This window comes from Equus caballus, chromosome 6 (assembly GCF_041296265.1).
Source record: "Equus caballus isolate H_3958 breed thoroughbred chromosome 6, TB-T2T, whole genome shotgun sequence".
Classification (NCBI taxonomy): Eukaryota; Metazoa; Chordata; class Mammalia; order Perissodactyla; family Equidae; genus Equus; species Equus caballus.
Window position 1 is genome coordinate 19,290,937 of NC_091689.1, and position 23,953 is coordinate 19,314,889.

At 40.8% G+C, this 23,953-nt stretch overlaps 1 protein-coding gene across 33 annotated transcripts in view; it reads left to right on the forward strand.

The window, feature by feature from the left end:
• The window catches only part of DIS3L2 (DIS3 like 3'-5' exoribonuclease 2), a 344,867-nt gene that overhangs the window by 134,912 nt on the left and 186,002 nt on the right, over nt 1-23,953 (forward strand). For 31 of the 33 annotated variants that reach the window (XR_011439882.1, XM_023642560.2, XM_023642568.2 and 28 more), the window contains 2 exons: nt 9,569-9,669; nt 14,684-14,931. Coding sequence is in view for 32 of the 33 variants with exons in the window: in XM_023642560.2 (XP_023498328.1) it covers nt 9,569-9,669; nt 14,684-14,931 (349 nt within the window). In the remaining variant the exon portion in view is untranslated. The remainder of the gene's footprint in view (nt 1-9,568; nt 9,670-14,683; nt 14,932-23,953) is intronic. The other 2 variants (XM_070270694.1, XM_070270695.1) reach the window with 1 other exon arrangement.

A 23,953-nucleotide genomic window follows, 5' to 3' on the forward strand; every position in this document is an offset into this window, starting at 1 on the left:
TAATGTAACATTGGGCCTTTCTGCCTCCAGTCTTACTTCTCCTAAATCTCTTCTCCATATAGCAACCAATGTGAGCTCCTTAAAGCATAAATCGTATTAGTGTCCTGCCTACTTTCTTCTCTAGCTCTCCCTTGCCTTTGGGATAAATCCAACCTCTTAATATTGGTCTGGCCTCTGCTTACCTATGTAGCACCATCTCTTGTCCCCTTTACTTTGCACAGAGTATACCAAGCATACAAAGTATATGCAGTTTAAATATATATTATATAGCAATTATTGAGTGCCTACTGTGTTCTAGCCACTATACCACTTTTACACACATTGATTTCATTTAATCTTCCCATTAACTTTGTAAGATGGGTCACATTTTATAAATGAGGAAGTGTGACCCATTTTATAATGTTGCCATTGTCCTGTACACTAGTCCTGTCCAGTCGGTTGTACCCAGGGTGACAGGATTGGATTCACTCAAAACTCACTGTAAGAGCTAGTAATAATAATAACAACATTAATAGTATTTAACAATTTTTATTAATGTACTCTGTGCCAGGGCTCTACATGTAAACATAACTCACGAGGTAAGCTACTCTTGGTTTACAAAGGAGCAAATTCAGAGAGAAGGACTAATTTGTTCAAAGCCACATAGTTTCAGGTCACAGGACCTGGGTTTGAATTTAGGATTTGTGTCTCCAAAGCTCATGCTTTCAATTACTCTATCATCGCTATGGGTGGAAGCAGTGAAATTATATAGGGAGCTGTTTATCACTTGGCATCTTCTGAAATTTTAAATCGTTCAGTGGCTGTCTCTAACTGAATTATAAAATTTTTGGCAACCCTCCCATCTTCATTGGAACCCCTCCACCTGCACCTGTCTTTCTTCCAGATCTCATCATACTGTTGTGGAAAGAGTTTGGATTTGGAGTCATACTGGGTTCTGACGTCCCCTCTACTATTCGTCTTTTTGAATGAACCCTGGGATAAGTTACGTTACCTCTTTGAACTGCTGATTGCCATTCTCTAAAAATCAGAATAGTAGTACTTCCTTCATGGGGTTGCTGAGAAAAATAAATGTGAGAATACCTGCTTCTTCTCTCCATCCTGTGTGCTTCTACCTTAATGTAACGTTGGGCACTATCATGGTAGCTTTCTTACTGTCCCCCTGGTGTGTTTCCTGCACAGATTGCCACTGCCGCCTCTCTTCTCACCCCATCACTGCTCCCTAACTATGCTCTATACTGTCACCTGAAAAATATTTCAAAAATATAAATCCTAGGGACTTTCTGTTAATAGTCATGATGGGCACATGCCCTCCCACTGAAACAACTAAAATATTTGGATTAAAAAAACCACCCTTCTTCTTAGAGCATCCAAGAGCTGACAGGCTTTAGCAGGTTAAAATTGGAATGAGAACCAGGCTACACTGCAGATTTAACCAGTGGGTTTTTTTTTTTTCTTTTTTTTTAGGAAGATTAGCCCTGAGCTAACTACTGCCAATCTTCCTCTTTTTGCTGAGGAAGACTGGCCCTGAGCTAACATCCATGCCCATCTTCCTCTATTTTATATGTGGGATGCCTGCCACAGCATGGCGTGCCAAGCGGTGCCATGTATGCACCTGGGATCTGAACCGGTGAACCCTGGGCTGCCAAAGCAGAATGTGTGCACTTAACCACTGCGCCACCAGGCCAGCCCCTGACCAGCAGTTTCGAGGGGAGGGACAGAATAAAGCTCAGACTCCTCATGAGAAGCTGGGACCCCAGTGGGCTGTACACCATCAGAGTGAGGGTAGATCTGAAACATACCAACTCTCGTGTGGAATTGCAGCCCAGCTTTAAGCCAACTGGGCCAACCAAGGAATCCCAAGCCTTGAATTGGTTTAAGGGCTTGTACTGCCTCCAGGTATCTGCCAAAATCAAGTGGAAATTCTTTCAAAAGGAAAGTTTCTTCAACCTAGGCCTCAAATTATTCACTGACCAGCACCTAAATATAATAAGACACCCAAGGAAACTCCTTCAAGGGCAAGAACCATCAGCAACTACAAACAACAGAAACGGCCCTCATAAATTTCGTCAGATATTGGACTAATTGCCATTTATAAAAAACTGCTTTAAAGAAATAAAAGTTAAACTTGAAGATATCCGCAAAGAATAGGAAACTATGAAATGTGACATAGCAAATTGGAAAAGAAACCAAATAAAGCTTCCTGAAATAAACATAACTATAATGAAATTAAAAACTTAGTGGATGAGGGAAAGTATGTACTTGATTAAATAAAGAAAAAACCTTCAGTGGATGGATTTAACAGAAGATTGGATAAAGCTGAAGAGAAAATTAACAAACTGGAAGATGGTAAGAAAAAATTATCTAGAGTATAGCATGGCCAGACAAATAGAAAACCCAGAGGGAGAGGATAAAAGACATAGAGAATACAGTGGGAAAGTCTAAATAAGTTTAATTAGAGTCCTAGAAGGAGATGAGAGAGAAGATGAACAAAGGTGAAATTTGGAGATAATGGCTGAGATTTTTCATAACAGTTGAGATACCAAACCACAGATTTAAGAAGACCAATGGTTGCAAGTAGAATTTAAAAAAAAAAATCCAAATTGAGATACATCAAGATAAAACTACAGAAAACCAAAGGCAAAGAGAAAATCTTAAAAGCAGCTAGAGAAAAAGATTATCTTCAAAGGAACAGTACACTCACCATTTACTTCTTATCATATCTAATTCTGATCATGTTATGCTCAAATTTTTCAGTGAATTTCCATCCCTAAAATATGCTCTTCATCATGTCATACGAGGCTTTTGGTGGCTGATCCCTGCTAGTTGTCAGACACAGAGCCTTCATCTTTCTCAGTTTACTCTTGATTGTATGCCTTTGCACGTGCTTTTCTCCCTTTCTGGATTGCTCCCCATGCCCATCCATCTTGTCAGCTCCTACTCAGCCTTCCCATTTTCAGCTCAGGGGCTCACTGTGAAGCTGCCTGTCTCACTCCTCACTGCCTTTGGGCACACTGCTCCAGCGGTCACAACACTGTGTACTTTTAATATTTGTTTGCATCTTTGTCTCATTTCTAGCATATGAGTTCTCTGAGGACAGAGACAGGGTCATTTGCAGTGCCTGAAACTCCATACATACTCAGGACCTTCACTGGGTTGACTCTGGCATTTCAGGGGGTCCCATGGCCACTTAAGCAATATCTTCATGTAGGTCTTCATGGCTTTGCCCACGATGCTCTGATTCTTGCTTGTGTGGGGCACAGGTCACCACAGTCAGCACTAGGATCCCTGCATGCTGTCATCCACTGGCTCTGCCTCTTCATTGCTCTCATTTCCTTGGTGAAACTGGAATAACAATATTCATTCTACCCTTACTACAAAGTTGTGGTGTGGATCAAATGTGATACTTTCTACTTGGCTGGAAAGTAGCCAGTGGTGCATGAGCCAGCCAGATGTGATGCTCTTCCTCTTTGACCTTGATGTCCAAGAAGCCAGATTCAGCCTGAGGCTTATTAAAGTTGCCTGCAGCAAAAAACCAAAACAAACAAACAAAAAAACCCAAACTCTCTGGCACCATACAATTTCATTGGCATTATTTCAGAGTGAGAGAGTTACTTGGTCTAGGGATTTTGTGAAGAAGGGAACTCATTGGTGCCCTTGAGCCTTGGCTCTGGCAAGAGCTGGGTATGGCGTCCTAAAATGGTCATCAGCCCTCACTATGCCTGGCAAACTTGCAACACAGCAAATGATTATAACATGAATGTACCCTGCCCCTGTGAGGACTTGTGTTGTCATTTCTGCATTTCATTAGGAAACGGGCCTATAAAATACATTTTCCTGGTTGATTAATTTTGAGAGATCTGAAGGGAAATATTTTCATTTACAAATATATATTGCAGTTTTTATTGAGATCTTGTTGGAAATTATAAATTTCTGTGGCTGTTTATTCAGAGATGGAAAAAGCTTGGATTTGTCATTCTTCTAATTGGATAGATCAAAACACCTCTTTGGCCTAATTCCTTGCTTTATTCTTCACATTGCCCCCACTTAGCATCACAGTCTAATCATCTGAAAACCTTTTGATGTGTTTATAAAGTGTTAGGAATCATCACACTGGGGCCAGCCGGGTGGTTGGTTTGTTCAGTTTGTGTGCTCTGCTTTGGCGGCCCTAGGTTCACAGGTTTAGATCCTGGGTGCAGACCTATGCACTGCTCATGGGGCCATGCTGTGGTGGTGTCCCACATACAAAATAGAGGAAGATTGGCACAGATGTTAGCTCAGGGACAATCTTCCTCAAGCAAAAAGAGGGAGATTGGCAACTGTTGTTGGTTCAGGGCCAATCTTCCTCACCAAAAAAAAAGAGAATCACCAGACTTGCCAGTTTATGTATGAGAAGGCCAAATCAGAATAATTTTTATTACCAAAATAAGGTGTTGGGTTTGCACTTGATAATATGTGAGTGGCAGTGCCACCCCTAGCAAACCATGGCATTTTACTTTTAAACACTTAAAATAGAAGTTTCAGATAATTTGTAGAATCAGATTAGTATTTCACTGGACTTTTCTTCCTAGAGTGTTTCTTTGGGAATATGTGAGCAGTTACTTTTATTAGAAGTGTATCTTTTTAAGAAACTTCTCTCTTTTAGATGAAGATTTTGGTGGTCATTAGTTTCTAGAATTTTTTGAACTGGAAGGGACCACAGAATGCGTGGGCCAGCTCTGCCTAGCTCTGCCTCTGATACGACAAAACTGAGGACTTGCTCAGGACTGCCGGCGCCTCTGCCCTCTTCTAGTAACTTCATCACGGAGTTTTACTGCTCTCTCAAGGCGTTCTTCTTGATATTCAGTAAAAAACTCATTTAATTTAAGGCCATTTTTCATATACTAAGTCATTCTTGGTGATGGGAGACACACTGAGCGGCATCCTTCTCAGAGATAACCTCTCAAATCTTGCCTCTGTTCACTCTCACTGCCACTCTCTTAATTCACATTCTGAATGTGTCTCGCCTGGACTCCAACCCCAGCTTTCTGAGTTCTCTGCTGGTCTTGTCTCTCCACTCCAGAGTGCTGCCAGATTCGTAGCCCTAAAATGTGTGTGTCCCTTGCCTTTATAGTGCTTTATAGGATAGTGTCCAAGCTTGTCAGTTTCATCATCTATATGTTAGAAAGTATCTTCTGCTGGGAATGGCATTAAATCCTAAAATATCAATGACTTAAACAAGAAACAAGTTTATCTCTATCTTATATAAAAGAAGACCAGAGGTAGGTAGGCCAGGGCTTGTAGGATAGTTCCACTCTTCAGCTCATTCTGTTGTGCTGCTCTGCACAGTAGAAAGCACCCTTGTCCTGTGGCCTCCAGGACCAAGATGAGTGCTTGAGTTCCAGCTATCACATCCACATTCCAGCCAGCAAGAAGCGAGAGAGGAAAGGCTGAGCCTCTCTCCTTTAAGGACACTTCCTGGAAGTCACTTACAACACTTTAACCTGCATCTTATTGGATAAGCTTAGACATGTAGGCCATGCTTAATTGCAAGAAAGCTGAGGAATGTAGACTTTTAACTAGTAAACCCAGCTAAAAATTGGAATTCTTATTACCAGGAAAGAAGAGAATAGATAATTGGGCAGTAACTAGAGCCTGTGCCGTAGGACCTATCCCACGTCTCCACCAGCCTTATTCTTCTCCCCATCCCAGTCCCTTCCAGCCCAGCACTTGTGTCCTCAACCTGTTGGTAGCTACAATAAATCTCTCGCTAATTCTTTACCATGTCAGGACATTTCACAGCTCTGGGCCTTTGTGTGAGTGCTGGCCTTTACCTGGAATGCCCTTCAACTTCCTTCTCTCTTCAAAGTATCTGTACATCCCTCAAACCCCAAGTCACTTCCTCAGTGAACTTTTCTTATTTCCTTAGCAGTGGTAGCACATTACTTCTTACTTGAGCATGGAGCAGTGGAAGAGCTTCATGAACTTAGTAGTGGAACAGATTGGGGTTTGAATCTCTTCTCTGCAGCTTGGGCTGGAAAGTATAATATGGGAGTTCTCAGCACATAAATTGTATTTAAAGCCACAACCCATATCTCTTTTTTCTTTTGGTGGGGAAGATTTGCCCTGAGCTAATATCTGTGCCAGTCTTCCTCTGTTTTATATGTGGGATGCTGCCACAGCATGACTTGATGAGCGGTGTGTAGGTCCACACCTGCGATCCGAACCCTGGGTTGCCAAAGTGGAGCACAAGACTTTAACCAGTATGCCACCTCCCTGTCCCCCCCCGCCCCCCTCCCCCCGATCTCTTTTTTTGAGTTTCAGACCTTCATGTTTAACTGCTTACTCAACATCATCACTTGAAGGTTTTTCACAGGTTGCCTCGCAAATAGAACTGCCTTTGAAATAGAACTCTTGATTTCCTCCTCTAGTCTCTCCTGTGCCAGGAACGATGCCTCCATTAACCTAGCTGCAGATGTTGGAAAGCTGAAAATAACCCTTTACTTCTCATATCTAATAATCCTTAAATTCTCATATCTAATTACCACCAAAGTCTATTAGTTCAACTCCAAAGTATGTCTTAAATTGATCCTTTTAATTCCATCTCCAGTGCCTGCATTGTAGCACTATCCTCTCATGCCTGGGCTACTGCACTAGCTCTTAGTTGGTCTCCCTACATGCCCTCTTGTTGTTTAGTGCCCTCAAATTGACTCCTATTGACACGTATAGCAGAGCAGAACCCTCCCTGGTCTTTTTGTGCCATCTTCTCATCTTCCATCACTATATCACACAATGCTCTGATACTCTTTATAGGGTTTTCATGGCCAGTTTTTTTGAAAGTGGGTGGCCAGGTCCTTCTTCCTAGTCTCTCTTAGTCTGGAAGCTCTGGAAGCCTGTCCACGATGGATGACCCTGCTGGTATTTGAAATACCGGTGGCATAGCTGTCAGCATCATAGTAACATGCAGCCGCCACGGTATGACATCCGACAGATGGGTATTGTGGTTCTCTGACCAGGACACGAACCTGGGCCACAGCAGGGAGAGTGCTGGATCTTAACCCCTAGACCATCAAAGGCTGGCTATATTGCCTCTTAGACTGCTCTAATCTCCACCTCAGGCAGTATCATTTTTTTTGCACAAAATCCTTAACCAGCTTCCCATTGTATTTAAGTTTAAATTCAGGATTCTTAAATCCTAAAAGACCCCACCTGACTTGACTCTTGTCTACCTCTCATTCTCATCTCTTGCCACGCCCATTCTTACTCACTTTGCTCCAGCTACATGGTCTTCTTTCTGTTCCTTGATTGTGCCAAGAACTTCCTACCTCTGTCCCAAGTGCCATTCCCCACCCAGGGTCTCTTGTCCCCTTCTTCACTCCTATACACACCATCCTCATGTCTCAGCTTAAATGTCACTTCCACACAGGGTCTTTCCTTGACTTCTTGATTTAACTCGTGTTCTCTCCTCTTCTTCCTTGGGACTGTTCTTTCCTTCTTCGTATTCATCACAATTTATAACTTTATATTTATTGAGTGGTTATTTATTGACTATCACTCTCACATTAAAGTATATATTCCATAAGGGCTGGGATTATATTTCTTTTATTCACCACTGAATTTTCAATGCCCATTTCTCAATAAATATGCATGGAATAAATGAATAAACAAATGATCTTGTGATTAGACAATGCAGTAAATTCTCTCATTAAACTGACAACTTTGCTATTCAGTGTGGCAAGACGTAGTTGTTGGAAACCTATTAAGGTGATTCACCCTTCTAACCTGGCATTGTGTCTCTTCAGACATTGAACATATCTATGATGCTCACCTGCATCATATAAACTTCAGTTTAATTTATTAGAATGCGTCTTTGTCTGAACAAGGCCTTGTTTCTGCCAGGATATCCTTATAAACAACACAGAACCTGAAAAGGTCGTCCTCAGGTGTGATATCTGAAAATCATGATTGGGCTCACTTCTTGGCTTGCCCTCTTTCTTTGGATACCAGCTGGCATAGCCTTTGGAACAGAAGACTGACTTGTTATTGGGATGGAATCTAAAGCAACAATGATTTTAAGATGGAGCTATCAGTGACTGTCACAGAAAGCTGCATGCGCAGGATTTGGGCTGCCTTGGAAAAACCCTCACTACCCTGTCTTGATTGTCAGCTCCTGAGACTGAAAACTCAGATATCAGATGTCTAGATAGAGTGTACTTGCTCATGGTAGTCCCAGCCTCCTAATCTTTCCTGGATTACCTTGTTCTGTAGGACACATTGGCAAGATCTGTTATGGAACAGATCAACAACTTGTGTGGGTTTTTTCTCCATAAGAGTATCAAAGATGTTGTTCTGGAAGCATCTGATGATTTTGGAATAATCATGAACTGTGGTCTAAAATAAAAGATGAATGTGGATGATGTCGCTCTTTCACTGATGAACAGGGTGATCAATAACGGAAAAGTTTCTGTTTGTTTTCTCTTTCTGGAAAACAGTGAGAATTCTGCTTTCAGTGGGCACTATGGTAGGTATATTTCAGCATAGATGGAAAAGCAAACAGTTGATCATTCTTAAGCCCCAATAGGTCAGATCATGTCAGTGTTTCCAGAGAACTCCCAGAATGGTAAAAGTTGGCTTTATGCTGAGCCTTTGCTAAGAGGCAGCCAGTCCTGAAAAGGATTTATTTATTTATTTTGGCCTTGGTAACGTACAGGTAATGTACTTGATAAGTACAGGTCTCTCTTCGTTATCTGGAATGGGTCCCACATGAATTCGCTGTGACCCCTAGAATCCAGAAACTCCAGTATAGTTGGATAAGTATATTTTCTGGGGGAGATCTAGTGTAACACATGAAAATGCAAAATAGTAAATGTTCGGAAGTGTGTAATTTGCTGCTTTTGTTCATGAGTGGTTTTAATACTTCTGGTACAGAGCCTCACTCCCTCTTTACTGGGGAGATGTGGTTTCAGTTCGTTGGGTGAATTTTGTAAGTTTTTGAAGAAAGGAAATTAAACATTAAAAGACTTTAAGTCCTTTACTCTTTATATAATGTCACTAAGAAAAGCCAGGAAAATCAGAGTTGGCTTATTTATTTATTTAATAAATATAATCTATTTTCCACCATTTTGTTTGTTATGGCTATTACCAAAGTACTTTGAAAAGTTAATATTGATTTTTATTTTGTTTTATTTTGGCAGATGTGCATAATAAATTATCCTAGCTATTCTTCGTTGTGGGCTGGGGCAGTATTTAACATTAATTTTTTTTGGCATTTTGACATGTGGGCTATTTAGTTTAATTCAATAGCTTGGTGCTCTCTACTTGTATGGTGCTTAGTGTATGAATAACATTAAATAGATAAAATATGGCCTACTGAGTGTGAACATTAATACAAGTTGGTGATGTGTTTAACCTTAGCCAAGTCACCTAACCACTGGGGGCCTGGGTTTCCTTTTCTGTAAAATGAGTAGTTTGGGGTAAACAGTATCCAAGAATCCTTGCAGCTCTGAATTGAAAAATCCCATGAGTCTGTAAGCGTAATAGATACGCATCTAACTGATTCCTCCTCTTCTCTTTTTCTCTCTTTTTAATTTAGGAAAAGAGGATGCTGGTGCACCAGTTACAAAAGATGAGAACACCTCCATGGCACAGGATACAAGAACTTTACCAGAGAAGTCACTGCAAAGATCAGCAAAGGTCATTGCCTGCAGATTTTCTCCATTTATCCAAATGGCAGTCACCTGAGCTACCTGTCAAAAGTGTCTCATGGGATTCAGTTAGGCCCATAGTTGGTTAGTTAATCAGAAAAATCAGTGGAAGCAGGGAATCATAAAAAGTGAATCTTTTTTATAACTTTTAACATGTATGTATATATTCATTCGATGAAGAGCCAAGGCCTTTTCTATGAGTGTGGGCATGTTTATTGAAGTTTTACATTATCTGTTTCTGCTTAAACCACATTCATAATGTGACGCCTGTGATTTCCAGTTTGGGTTATTTAAAGTAGAGTGAGAATTTAGGTACTGGTGAAGCAACATGAATGTAGACTCCTAGATTTTTAAAGTTTTTTTCTCCAGTGTTTTTTTATTGCTGTCATGCCCATAGCTAATTCAAAAGTAAGTTTTTAAAAAAGTCTTTTTAATTTTTTCTAGAGTATTTAATTTAGTTATCATAGAAACAAAAACAATTGCTTTTGCTTCCTGTTTTTGTTGTTTTGCATAATTCAATTTTATTTTTTAATTAATATGCTCATGGCATCTTCAGACATGGGATCAAACACAGCTGACCCTAGCTATACAAATAGCCCATGGTGGAAGAAGTGGTACAGGGGCAAAGAGTGAAGTGGTGTAACAGCATGAGGCTTCCTCTGCCAGAGGCCTCTGTCAGCGAATTTAACCTGGGACTGCAGTGTTGCTACTCAGTCTAGCAAGCTGGTTAGGAGAGAATCTCCTGCATATTGACCTGAAGAATTTCTAAATGTATTACATATGTGTTACCCCCCATTGCCCATCCAGTTATCTAGATCTTTATTTTAATAAGCGTTTTGAATACTAACCATATATAAGGCAGTGTGCTAGGTGTGGAAGATTATAATGAATGGAAAGCCTGTGGGCTGGATTTGGCTCACAAATTTGTAATTTTGTTTGACCTGTGCAGTATTTAAAAATTTTGACTTTATAGCTTATATTTAAAAAAACACATAGTGTTCACCTAAGAAAATCAGACTTCTGGCTTCTCTTAAAACAAAACATCCAGCAACACTGGGCCACGTTCTTAAATGACTTTAGTTAGGGCTGAGTAGAGGCAACCCTCTGTAGATGGAACTTGCGTTCTGCAATTTGCTACTGCTCTCCAGTGGTGCCCTCTCTCTTGCTGGGGTTTTTTTTTGGATAGTTTCTTAATGAATTCAATCTAAAATCACAAGGCAAATCAGTACTTATATGTGAAACTTAGGCTGTGGTAAAGTCATTTCTAGGACAACTAATGTATGAATCACAAGTCATGTCAAGCTACTTTATACACTTCTTATGCTGTCAAATATTAAACAAGAAGCAAGGAATTCTGGTTCAGACAAGATGGCGTAGACTTGTTTCTCCTTGCTCTTCCCAACTAAGTACAACTAGAAACCCTGGAAACTAACAAGATATAACCAAAAGAGAGTTCTGGAAGGTGAAAAGAGGAAGGCAAACTAGGTAGGGGTTCTAAGACTAGAGGAACAACATAGCAGCAGGGCTCTTTACAACCCCCTACCAACAAAAAGGGACCCAGGCCCAGTGTTTCTGGATCCCAACATAGTAATAGAAAGTGGCCCAGGCAGACTTGTCCCTCACTTATATCTAACAGAAGTCCCTCTGACAACACCAGGGAATCCCAGCAGCACCTGCAAGAGGGATTGACTGGGAGCCCTGCTGACGAAAAGTGGCCAGGAGAAGGGCTCTCCTTCCCTACCATACCTGAGACTTCTCTCCCCTACCAAGAGACACTAGCATCTGGGTAGCTTTGACAATGAGGATCCCACCGAAGAAGTGGCTCAGCCCCAGAAGCTTCTTTGTTCCTATGAGCCTGAGACTCCCCTCCCCCACCCAGAGAGACCTGGGAGCCAGATGGCACTAGCAAGGGAGATCCTACCATAACATGTTTGAGGTCCAGGAAACCTCTTTATCTTCATGGGCTTGAGACACCCCTCTTCCATCCAGAGACACTGGGCAGCTGGCTAGCACCAGTAAAGGGGGTCCTACCACAACAAAAATCCACAAACGGGAAGTTTCTTTGTCCCTGCATGGACATGGATTAGAATTTGCTTCTAATCCATACTAGAGAGACCAGGTGGCCAGGCCTGAGGAAGTTCCTTCTGTCTTCTCAGGCAGTACCAACAGAGACCAATGGGAACCCCAGTGGCACCATGGCAACCAAACATATCAAAATAGTGCTGCAAAGCCTCTGAAAATTAAATTGTCATTGGAACTACAGCCCACAAAATTAGTCCAGGACCTGCATTCCAAACCTAGAAAGGGTGACTACCTTCTAAAAGAAAAGATTTAAATAAGACCTTGAATCTCCTAACATCATAGCCAAAAGGTCCAGGATACAATAGAAAATCACCACTTGAGTGAGGAAAGACAACTAACTGATCCCAACCCAAAGATGTTCCAGTTATCTAACAATGATTTTAAAACAGCCATCAGGGGCCGGCCTGCTGGCATAGTGGTTAAGTTTGCATGCTCTGCTTTGGCGGCCAGGGTTTGCAGGTTCAGATCCCAGGCCGACCTACACACGGCTCGTCAAGCCATGCTGTGGTGACATCCCACATACAAAATAGAGGAAGATTGGCATAGATGTTAGCGCAGGGCCAATCTTCCTCAAGCAAAAAGAGGAAGATTGACACAGATCTTAGCTCAGGGACTGTCTTCCTCAAGCAAAAAGAGGAAGGTTGGCAACAGATGTTAACTCAGGGACAATCTTCCTCACCAAATAAAAAATAAAAATAAAACATCTGTCATAAATATGCTTCAACAAGCAATTAAAAATTCTCTTGAAACAAATGAGAAAATAGAAAATCTAAACAAAGAAATAGAAATTATGAAAAAAGAATCAAATGGAAATTATAGAACTGAAAAATATAATAGCAGAAATAAAATAACTTGCTGGATGGGCTCGATAGTGGAATAGAGGTGACTCAGCATAGAATTACTTAATTTGAGGACAGATCAATAGAATTTACCCAATCTGAACAGAGAGAAAATAGACTGAAAAAAATGAACAGAGCCTCAGGAAGTTGTGGGACAATAAAAAAGATTCAATAATCAAATAACTGGACTCCCTGAAGGGGACTCACAGGTGCCGCTGGGATTGCCTTGTGATTTTAGATTGAATTCATTAAGAAACTATCCAAAAAAAAAGAGAGTGGGGCTTAAAGACTAGACTGTGCTGAATGGAAACAGGAAAAAAAAAAAATATAGAGATTTTGAGGTCCTAGCAACAGTCGTATAATGTTAGTGTGTAATGGTATCCATCTTGTATAATTGTAATTTTCTTTTTTTCTAATGGGCTTAATAGCTTGTGTTTAATGTTAGAGAATAGCAGTGGCTAATTGCTCCAGAATTGAAGATTTTTAGGGTTGGTGCAGTGGAAGGACAAGAGGGGTGGGTCATTTGACAACATAGGTAAGAGGACTTGGAGTGACTTAGGTATGATGACATAGGTAAGAGAACTTGCTGTCTCTTGGAGGTAGGAAAGGATTCAAGGCTAAGTAGCTAACACATAGAGGAAACAAGCAAGAGTCAAGGCACTAGTAGTCTTGATGTGGTGAAAAAGCCCATGAAGGGGCACAGGGGAGGAAGAGAGCTGGATGATGGGTCAGGCTGAGTTGATCAGGATTGGACCAGTTCCATGTGATGCTGAGGTGTGGCCATGAGGATGAGTTGCTGAAATCGAATGGCAGTGAAAGCCACCAGCACTGATGAGTTACAGGAACTGTAAGGAGAAGATGCTGGCTGAGTCATTTACCTGGATGAAGGTGGGAGAGGCAGACTGTAAGCCAGGTATTGCAGAGTAACCAGGAGGTCCGTGGATGAGTAACAAGAAGGGGACAGCCTGAACCATAAAAGGGTGCAGATATATGCATGAGGCAGAACACTAAATGGTTTGGATGTGATCATGCAACACAGGAACACATGGACTCCACCTCATTCAGGGGCTGTGTGTGGGAGAAGGAGCAGCCTCTGCCCAAAGTGGCTAGAACAGAGTCTTTGTGAAAGACAAGTACGTGCAAGGAGGGACTTAGAGGATTCTGGAAAGTGGGCACAGCAAGCTTGTTCAAAACAGAACGGTGTTTGCCAAAGAGGAGGGAAGAGTTAGGAAGAAGGTAGAGCATATAATGATGGGACTGAGATTGAATGAGAAGACAGGTGCCCAAAGGCACTTTCTTGTGGGGTAAAAGCCAAGAGTGCCTGGGGGAGAGGTGAGGTGCGCTGATAGGCTGAAACCCCACGTGGAGCCAAGAGACATGAACAGGAGGAGCTGCCAGCTCAACAGCAGTCTGAACCTTTGCCCAGGGGTCTAAGTAGAACGTGGATAAGTGATCCCAGTGAAGGGGTGAAACTACAGACTGTCTACAGCGGGAGAAGGAAACAGTTCAGGAAGAATAACTTCCTAGGGTGGGTGAAGGAGATTCACTTTCTTCAAGAATGCTTCTCTCCGGGTGGAAATAGCATGTGCTTGTAGTGGTGTAAAATGAGAGATTGAGTTTAATCTCGGAAAGAAAGAAGCTTAGAAGTTTTCAGCTTTGGAAGGCATAATGTAGAAGTTATTTATTTATGTTTAATAGAATTTTTAAAAAAGCAACCTCTGTGTTGTTCTGCTATAGTTCATGTGAGAAAAGTGTAATGCAGAACAAATATGTGGAGCCATACTTCCCTGAGGGAGTCTTAGTAGCTCCTGAAGATGTAGGTCCTGCTTATAAAAGCACTTTTATCTAATTCATCTATGTATTGCATAGTTTTTCCTTGGAAATATGTGCTCAATGGATACTTAAGTTGTTGCAATTTAAATATAGATTACTTAGTCACAGAGCATCACTGAGAGGCACTTTATTTGTACCTAGAAAAACTGCTGGATCAATTAGTTGACCAAATAATATCTTGCTGACTTGTCTCAACTGTTGTGCAGCCCTTTGTATAAACAGCAGTCGCTGTATCTGTGGTGTTTTCAGGTGGTTTACATCTTGGAGAAAAAACATTCCCGAGCAGCAACTGGCTTCCTCAAACTCTTGGCTGATAAGAACAGTGAACTATTTAGGAAATACGCATTGTTTTCTCCCTCGGACCACCGAGTGCCTAGAATTTATGTGCCTCTCAAGGACTGTCCCCAGGACTTTGTGACTCGGCCTAAGGATTATGCCAACACGCTGTTCATCTGCCGCATCGTGGACTGGAAGGAGGACAGCAATTTTGCGCTGGGGTAGGTGATCTCTGGCAAGAAAAGCCACAGATCCCAGACAGAACTCGGTTTAGTTGGTCTTTAGGTAAACTCTTGTGTGTATTTTAATTGTTATTTCTTTTCTTTATCAAAGCATGAGTACTTGGCATATTTTGGTCCTAGTTCCTAAGAAATTGCCCTTATCTACCACCTCAACTGTTCACCTGTAGATTCCTTCAGTTGCCAGGCAATCACCTTTTTCTTTTTTTTTCTTTTTTTTAATTTTTTCTCCCCAAAGCCCCCCGGTACAGTTGTATATTCTTCGTTGTGGGTCCTTCTAGTTGTGGCATGTGGGACGCTGCCTCAGCATGGTTTGATGAGCAGTGCCATGTCCGCGCCCAGGATTCAAGCCAACGAAACACTGGGCCGCCTGCAGTGGAGCACATGAACTTAACCACTCAGCCACGGGGCCAGCCCCCCTTTTTCTTTTTCTTTTGACATAAAATATAAGCACATTCTCAGCCTCTACCTATTTCCTGTTATGTCATGAATCCCATTTGTACTTGTGACCTGCAAAGAATTTGTTGTATCAAACAATCAGACGACTCCTTTTAGACACTAGTGTTAAAGTATGCAAAATTATAGGCATATTCAGGGAACGCCAGTCTCCCGTGATTTAAAATATGAATAAGAAGGTATATTTGAGTTGTGCGCTTTTTGATATTGATCTTCAGAGGTTTCACTTATGGTGTTAAAAACTAAATTACCCTACTGTAAGCAGGAAAAGGGGACCATGTTTTTATGGAAGCTTCCAGAGACTAGTCTAACTAAATATAGATTATGTAGTGACAGGCATCATGGATAGCTACTTCTTTTTGATCTGAAGAAACTGCTGCACCCAGCTGTTCGATCAAATTCTATGCCTTCTTACCATTGGTATTCATTTTTAAAGAAGAGCAATATTAAGTTTTAGCTGTATCTTTAGCCCTTTATTATGGATGGTGTCTGATGTATGCTTCACAGGAAGTAAAAATAAAGGCATACAAGCTAGAAAAGAGATTGTTCTGACACTTTTAATTTAGTTTGGTGACTTTCTTATTGGTCATCTAACTTGTACAGGGTGGACCCTCCTGGGAATGTGCTGTGGTTATGAGTGCCAGCATTGAACGATGGCCACAGTGTGCTGCTTTTATCAGGTTTACCCTGTACTTAGCCTCTTATGCCTAGCAAAGTAAGCCAAGTCAAATCTGTGTGTCATACCTAAAGCGATTTAAGAAACATCATCCTGTGCCCCTTTTTCAGTGATATGAAGATCAGTGTGATTTATATGATCTCAGAGCTGCCCAGGAACAGTTGCACTTTCTTTTTTACTCTCAAGCGATGTGATTGCAATGTCATCATTTTTAAGCCTAACTCATTATCCAAAAGTGACGTCAACCCGTTGAGCCCTAAACAGTCCTTCTCAGAGGCTTGCCAGTTTCTCACCATCAACTCAAAAGGCCTGATAATGGCTATGCCACCTGGCCCCTGTTGATTGTGCCCACCACACTCAGCTTGGTGGTGAAAAGGGAAGACTTTCACATCAAAGCAGGAAATCCAGCCTTGTCTTTTATCTGCCCATCTGTCTTAGCCCATTGTGTATACTTGATTGGACTGCCTCCTTAGCTTTCAAGCTGTAAGGGTGTAGTCAGGAAATCTTCATGGTGTGAGTTTCTCTTATTTCTCGAAGGGCCTGGCAGGTTCCTTTTTTACAGCTGACCCATTACTTCATCAAGAATGCTTTTCTTGTGGGTAAAGTACAACAATAATCGAAAAAGAAGTCGGGCCTTTGAAGCAGCAAGGATATTTGCTGAATCTAAAGAAAGAATGTTTAAAGATAATAACTATATATTAATCATGCACTTTACAAAATAAAAAAAAATTGAAGATTCTCGTACTTTGATGGAAAACTGCTAACCTTTTCTCTACCTTCTTACTATAAAGACATTAAAACTGTCTTTTGTGGAAATATGCCTTTTAAAATCTTTGTGAAAAAGAAAATTTATCATCAGAAGTAAAATGTGGCAGGTTTTCATGATGAAGTTCTCAGATGACGTCTGTCTCTAAGGGGTGCAGGCTGCAGCTGTCGAGCATGTTGGTGGTCGCCTTGCCCTTTTGTTCTAGCTATCAGTTACCGATCTTTAGGAACTGAGGTCACTGTTTCCCAATCAGAACATGCTGTGCTGTGGCTGCCTGGGTTTGTGCTCTCATCTTTGCCAGGTTTTGACCAGGAGTGTGAAGGTAGTACTTGCTGTGGGTATGAGGGTGTGTGGTTAGTGTCCACAGAAACTATGCCTAAAAACCAAATTCAGCCAAGGTGGCTTCCTTCTGAATGTCTTCCCTCCCCCTACACTCTACCCTTAAAAGTACTGAACAGCTTCTGCCAATGTAATTGCTACTAATTATTCACGTCCAAAGTCACATACTTCTTTTGTAGTTAAATTCAGTTTATGAGACAGGTGTTGATCAACTGTCAGTTACTATGCTATCTTATGTGAGAAATACAAAAGTACAAAAGCTATGGTTTCTTTCTTTTCTTTTTTTTTATGGTTTCTTTATTCAAGAAAATTATAGCCTAATGCAGAAGGACTTGTACATAAATGTCACAGGATTAATTTGATTCTAAGAAATGGAATCCTACTTGAGGTAATTTAAATAAAAGTGGGGATTTATATATGAAACTGGTGGTTCTTCTAAAACCCAGGACAGGAAATGGAGGCAGATCTCATGAGGAACTTAGAACTAACCAAGCAGAAAAGGAATTACAGCTTCTCTCAACCACCCTGACCAGCCTAGCCACCACAGGGTGTATTTTCTCTGACCCTTTCTGCATGTGAGCTGTATTTATTCTGTTTCTCTCTACACAGTAGCTGTCTACCTGCTCAGTAGCATTCAAGGCCCCAAAATGGCACTGCCAGTCCCTGCAGGTCACGTACTGAAGTCTAGATCACAGAGTAGAATTTCCAGGTTAGAAAATCTTAGTGGTCTAGCTTGAGACACTTATTTGCCCTGGTCACTAGTCTTAACCAGAGGTAGGGGTCCCAGGTACATGACCCACTGTCCAATTAGCAGGGACTGTGGGACTTGACTCTCTGGCAAGGAGTGTGGATACAGCAGATAGGTTGAATGGCCTGTCTCTTTGAGCTGTAACTATAGTACAGAACAGAATGGTGCAAGTTCTTCCATAGGAATAAAATAATTTTCTTTTCTTTTCTTTCTTTTTTTTTTTTAAGGAAGATTAGCCCTGAGCTAACATCTGCCAATCCTCCTCTTTTTGCTGAGGAATACTGGCCCTGACCTAACATCCGTGCCCATCTTCTTCTCCTTTATATGTGGGATGCCTACCACAGCATGGCTTGCCAAGTAGTGCCATGTCTGCACCCGGGATCCGAACCAGCGAACCCCGGGCTGCTGAAGCAGAACGTGCGCACTTAACCGCAGCGCCACCGGGCCAGCCTCAAAATAATTGTCTTGAAGTATAGAGGACGTGGGTAAAAGGGAAAATCCAGGATCATTTCTTGGAGAATGGAAGCCTCTCTGCTAAAAGGTCACTGACTGAGAGTGCAGAGTAGATGAGAAGGGCCATGGCTGGAGGCCATTGCAGTGAGACAGAGGATGATGGGGCGATCCTGCAGCAGGGGAAGCAGGAAGAGTGAAAAGGTTCAGGGGAGATGAATTCTCCCAGAGATGATGGCTGATTGGCAATGGGGCAGGAAGGAGGACAGAACCTTGGATAAACTTTTGAGACCTCCAACTTGGGTGATTGGGTAGATGATGATGGCGTTTAACCACAAATCACTGAGAGCAACTACAGCTCCTGCCATTCCCTTCACTTAGGCCTCATTGTGTGCTGTTTCCCAAGTGGACTGTGTTTGTTCGTAGCTCCAAACTTTTGCACACTACACTTCCCGCAGCAGTGGCTTTCCCCTCTCCCCAGGGTTTGTTTGGTGAGATACTCACGTTTAACCCAGTTGCCCACTAGAGAAATGTTCCCTGACTATGAGTCCTCCCTCCTGGGTGCTCCCATAGTTTCTAAAATACCATAATACATCAATTATTGTAGCTCTTGTCTGTTTGTATTGTAATTGCTTATGTAAGTTATTTACTTGGTCATGAGCTCCTTTAGGACAAGGATACTCAATGAACGTTAGCTGGCTGGTCAAATGGGTAGATGAAAATGATTTTTTGACCCTGAGATCTTCAACTGGGTTGACTAGGAAGATGTTGCACCATAAGTCAGCTAGAAAATGCAGGAGAAGGAGTTTGGAACAGAAAGTAGTGAGAACCAAGGTTCTATGATTTTGAAATCAACACTTGATAGCAACATACAGCCAGTATATAAACTTAGGTAGAAAACCCCAAATTTAGAATCTTTAACAAAAGGATTAAATAGAATGCACAAACTAAGAGGATACTTTATGATTTCAGTAGAAAGGGGCCTTAAGGAGGCCATCAATCTTGGTGCCCCCTTCAGTGTAAGCATCACTTCTCTGGTGCCCCTAGTGGCACTTTGGTGCCTCCAGTTACTGGGAGTCCAAAGAGTATTACAGTACTGGAAACTCTAGTTGTTGGAAAGTTATTTTTCATCTTGTTCTTAGAATTGTCATGAGGATCTCACTTGAGCCTTGTTCATCTCTATACATCACATCTACAACATTTTCATGAATCTTAGTCCTATAATGCTATCAAAAACCTGAAGGTAATCTGTTCTTAGTGAACCCTTGCTGGCTTTTAGGGGTCACTGCTTTTTGATATGGATGACAACATATTAATACTTTTAATATTTAGTACTAGACTCTCATCCAGGATACTTAAAAAGCCACATTGGCTTCCTCACTGGGATGATTTGTAATTATAGAATCAGATTTACAGTGGGGTTTTTTTTTTTTTGGTAAGGAGGATTGTCCATGAGCTAACATCTATGCCAATCTTCCTCTATTTTTTTTTTTTTTAATGCCCTGGGTTTCTGCCACAACATGGCTTCATAAGCCATGTGTAGGTCCATGCTGGGGATCTGAACCTGCAAACCCTGGGCCGCTGAAGCGGAATGCACAAACTTAACCACTGTGCCCCTGGGCTGGCCCCAGATGTGCAGTTTTAAGAGCTTCCAAACACTCTTAAGTCATCTTTCCTTTTAGAAACTCTTGCAGTGGAATTCATGCCTATGTTTTCTCAGATCTTTGTGAAATCTGCCATCCCGAAGTCTAGAGTTTACAGTCCCAGCCTTCCCTTCCAAGATGTCATGAGCATGGAGATATCACGGTCTCCTCCCCCTAAATTTGTCATGGTTTCTTCTTCTCAAATATTTAAGGGTAAATCTTGAAGAAAATGGAAAAGTTTTACAGCAACTACTGTGAAGAATATAATAGTGTTTCTTGGCAACCCTGAAGACTAACTGAAGATATGTGACACCAATGACCTAGAGCAAATTGACATATTTGTATTATTTTCTCTAGCAAACTTTGGTAGCTTTCAGAGATGGGGAGGAGGGAAATGCATAGGATTGAGAAATTTCCCGTTGAACATGGGGTTGTCTGGGCTTAACAGAAGGCTATTGAAATGAGAAACAGAGAGTGGGTTGCAGTACTCATTTTAATGAGTGTGAAGGACAGCAGGTTCCATGCAGAGAGGGACTGGGCGAAGCAAAAGGGGAGGAAGGCAAGTTCCAGTTGATGATGGTGTGGTGGAGGAGGGTTGGTTGGTGGGGAGGAGGTGGGCATCCGTTCTGGTATCTTCTTCGTCTCCCAGCTTTGCACCCATAATGTGTCAGTTATCAGTCAGAAATATTTGTTGACTGACGGAAGCAAATACTTTTACTATTCCAGTCAGTTTTGATAGATCCTGAATTTCTTATTAGGTAGATATGAACTGGGGAGGTGATCATTAAATTACATTAAATTGTATTTAGTAGGCAAATGAAACAGTAACTAGGTCGGTAGAAAACCAAACAGGAAAAATTAGTTTGTTTCGTTGAGGCATATCATACAGGATTAGCAAATTGAAAAATAGCTCTATCAATCTTTCCCCCTGTGCAAAAGGAGTATTTCACTGTTTCAAGGGTGTATTCCTTATCGAAGACCCGTCTGAGGAAGAGGCTGAGTTACATAATCCTATGAACTTGCATGACGAAACTTAGACTTTCTAAGTGCTTTTTGGGGAGTGTGGCTCTAGCTGGCTGGTAGACAAAAAGCAAATCAGGCTGAGGAGGGGGCTCTCCTCTTGTGACTGTTGGGCTCCACCTGGTGGCCTGTAAGGATCAGTTTTGGTAAAAGCTGTGTCTTCAACACTGAGAGTATCCTGGTCAAAATAGAGCAAAAGTAAAAGGAATAGAGGAGTATGGTCTTGATCCAGGCTTCGATTTCCAACTTGTTCGTTTCCTCACACTGTGTGCAGTCATGAACACTTTTTCTATGGTTGTCAGTTTCATCCACAATTTTTAGTACATCTTTTTGAGAATACTATTTTAGTGTTAGAGAAACTCAGCTCTCATTAGCCTTCTCTTATTAAATGCTTTCAGCCTCCTCTTTGCTTCCTTCACTTCAACATTAAGCTCTTTACTGTCAAGTTTCAAGGCCTTCCCTGAAATCATTCAGTATTGTTGGGCCTTGCTTCTTTTCCCCGTTTTTATGTTTGCATGGATCCGCCCTCACTTTTCCTAAAGTCCCCATTTCTGATTTGCTGACTCTGCCATGTCATACTACTGAGCCAGAGGAAGGGGAAATAACATGTTCTCTCCTCCAGATTATAGAACATAATACATAAAATATACAGCCAAAGACATTGTGTATTTGCCCCCCATTTGTTTTCACTGTGTATTGTTACTGAAGTTCTAGGCCCAAGTGTAGCTGATGTTTGATTATTCTCCACGTGCAGGTTCTCAGGAATCTGATAACATTTTATCTGTTTTCATAGAGTTTCCAACATGGACCAGTATGTGTGGGAGCATTGATTTGAGAGCAATAACGGTAGTGATAGTCACTACAAGAACGTGTGACTGTCTTCCTGTGTATAGCCTAGTTTTAGGGCTAAATCTTTATACGAATATGAGGTAGAGAAAGGAAGATGGATGGTTTAGAACACTGATGTTGACTGTTGAGTGTTCTTATTTCCTTTAAGGCGAAGAGGCCAATTTGAAGGACTTTCTTGTCTTAATTTCTTATATCTGTAGCTGGTTCCTTCCCCAATAGGTTTTTTACTCACACATCACCCAGAGCAGTGGACCCATTGCTTATTTACACAGAATGTTTACACATGCATACACGCACCACCTCCACCTGTCAACTGTAGGGAGTTGGGAATGTGGTTTCAGCACTGTCTGGATTCATTTTACAGTAGGACCCAGTTGTAATGTCATTGATTGTGAATAGGAACAGTATTTGTGCAGGCACTCTAGTGAGTGAGAAAATTTGAAGTGGTGATCATTATAAATTAATGAGGAAAGCTTTCTATCTCCAACTATTTATTATTGCAGGATCAAATTGAAGAAAAATTTTTAATTTTAATTTTTCCAAAAGTATACATATTATATATTTACTGTTAAACTTATTTAAAACATATACTATAGAAAGTAAAAATTTTCCAGAATTTCACCCCAAGGAATGATCACTGTAAAACGTTTGGTATACATTTGTCTAAAATATTGCTTTAAAAGTATTTATTAACATTACTTACAAAGTATGTTTCACAGATAAGAGAATAAATGTAACACTTGTATAGTTTTTGAATCTTGATATTAAAACCAATGCATGAACTCACCACCTAGATTAAGAAATATATCACAACACTGTTCCTCTCTATTCTAACCCCAAATTTTTCCTCTAGAGGTAATCAGTGCCTCAAACATTCTAATTGGAATGTGCTTTTCTTTATAATTTACCCATATCTATACCACTAAAAATGTTGTTTAGTTTTGCTGGTTTTTGAACCTTGTAAAAAATACCATGCTACATATATTCTCCTATGACTTGCTTTTTTCTATTTAATATTATGTTTCTAAGATATATTCATATATTTCATTCATTTTAATTCATATTTCCATTTCCTAAAATATATCATAATTTATCTAGCAATAAGATATTTGGGTTGAACTAAGGTATTGCTATTATAAACAGCGCTCCTACAAACATTCCCGTGCTCACTAACCCAAGTTTCTCTAGACTTGAAGAGTACAATTACTGTATCACACATATGTGCACTTTTAACTTTACAGCTTTATAGCCAAACCATGTTCCAAAGTGGCTGTAGTCAGTTTTAGTCCTATTAGCAGTGTATGAGAGGTTCTCTTGCTTCACATTCTTATCAACAATTTGACATTGTTAGACTCTTCAATTTTTGCCAATTAATTGGGTGCAAAATGGTATCTCATTATGATTTTAATTTACATTTTTCTGATTGCTTTTATCTTTTCCTATATTTTTGGTCATTATGTTTCCTCTTCTAGGAAATGTCGTCTTTACTCATTTTTATAACAGTTAATTTTTTGTTTAGGTTATTTACGGAAATTGCAAAAATTTTACAGAGAGTTCTCCTTATGTTAACATCTTACATTACCACAGAATATTGATCAAAACTAAGAAATTAACCTTGGCACAATACTATTAAATAAAGTATGAGCTTACTCAGATCTTAGCAGTTTTTCCCCTAAGTTCGTTTTTCTGTTCCAGAATCTAGTCCAGGATCCTACATTGCAGTTAGTTGTCGTGTTGCTATAGTCTTTCCGGTTTGTGACAGTTCCTCAGTCTTGTCTTTCATGACATTAACACTTTTGAAGAGTACTGGTCAGTGATTTTGTAGAAGTTTCCTCAGTTTGGGTTTGTCTCATGTTTTCTCATGATTAGATTGAGATTAGGCATTACTGGGAGATTACCACAGAGGTGATGTGTACCGTATCAGGGGGTACATGATGTCAGTATGTATTGCTGGTGATGTTAACCTTGATCACTAGGCTAAGGTGGTCTCTGCCAGGATTCCCAACTTACTATTTTCCCCTTGTAATTATTATACTATATTTTGGGGAAGATTTTTG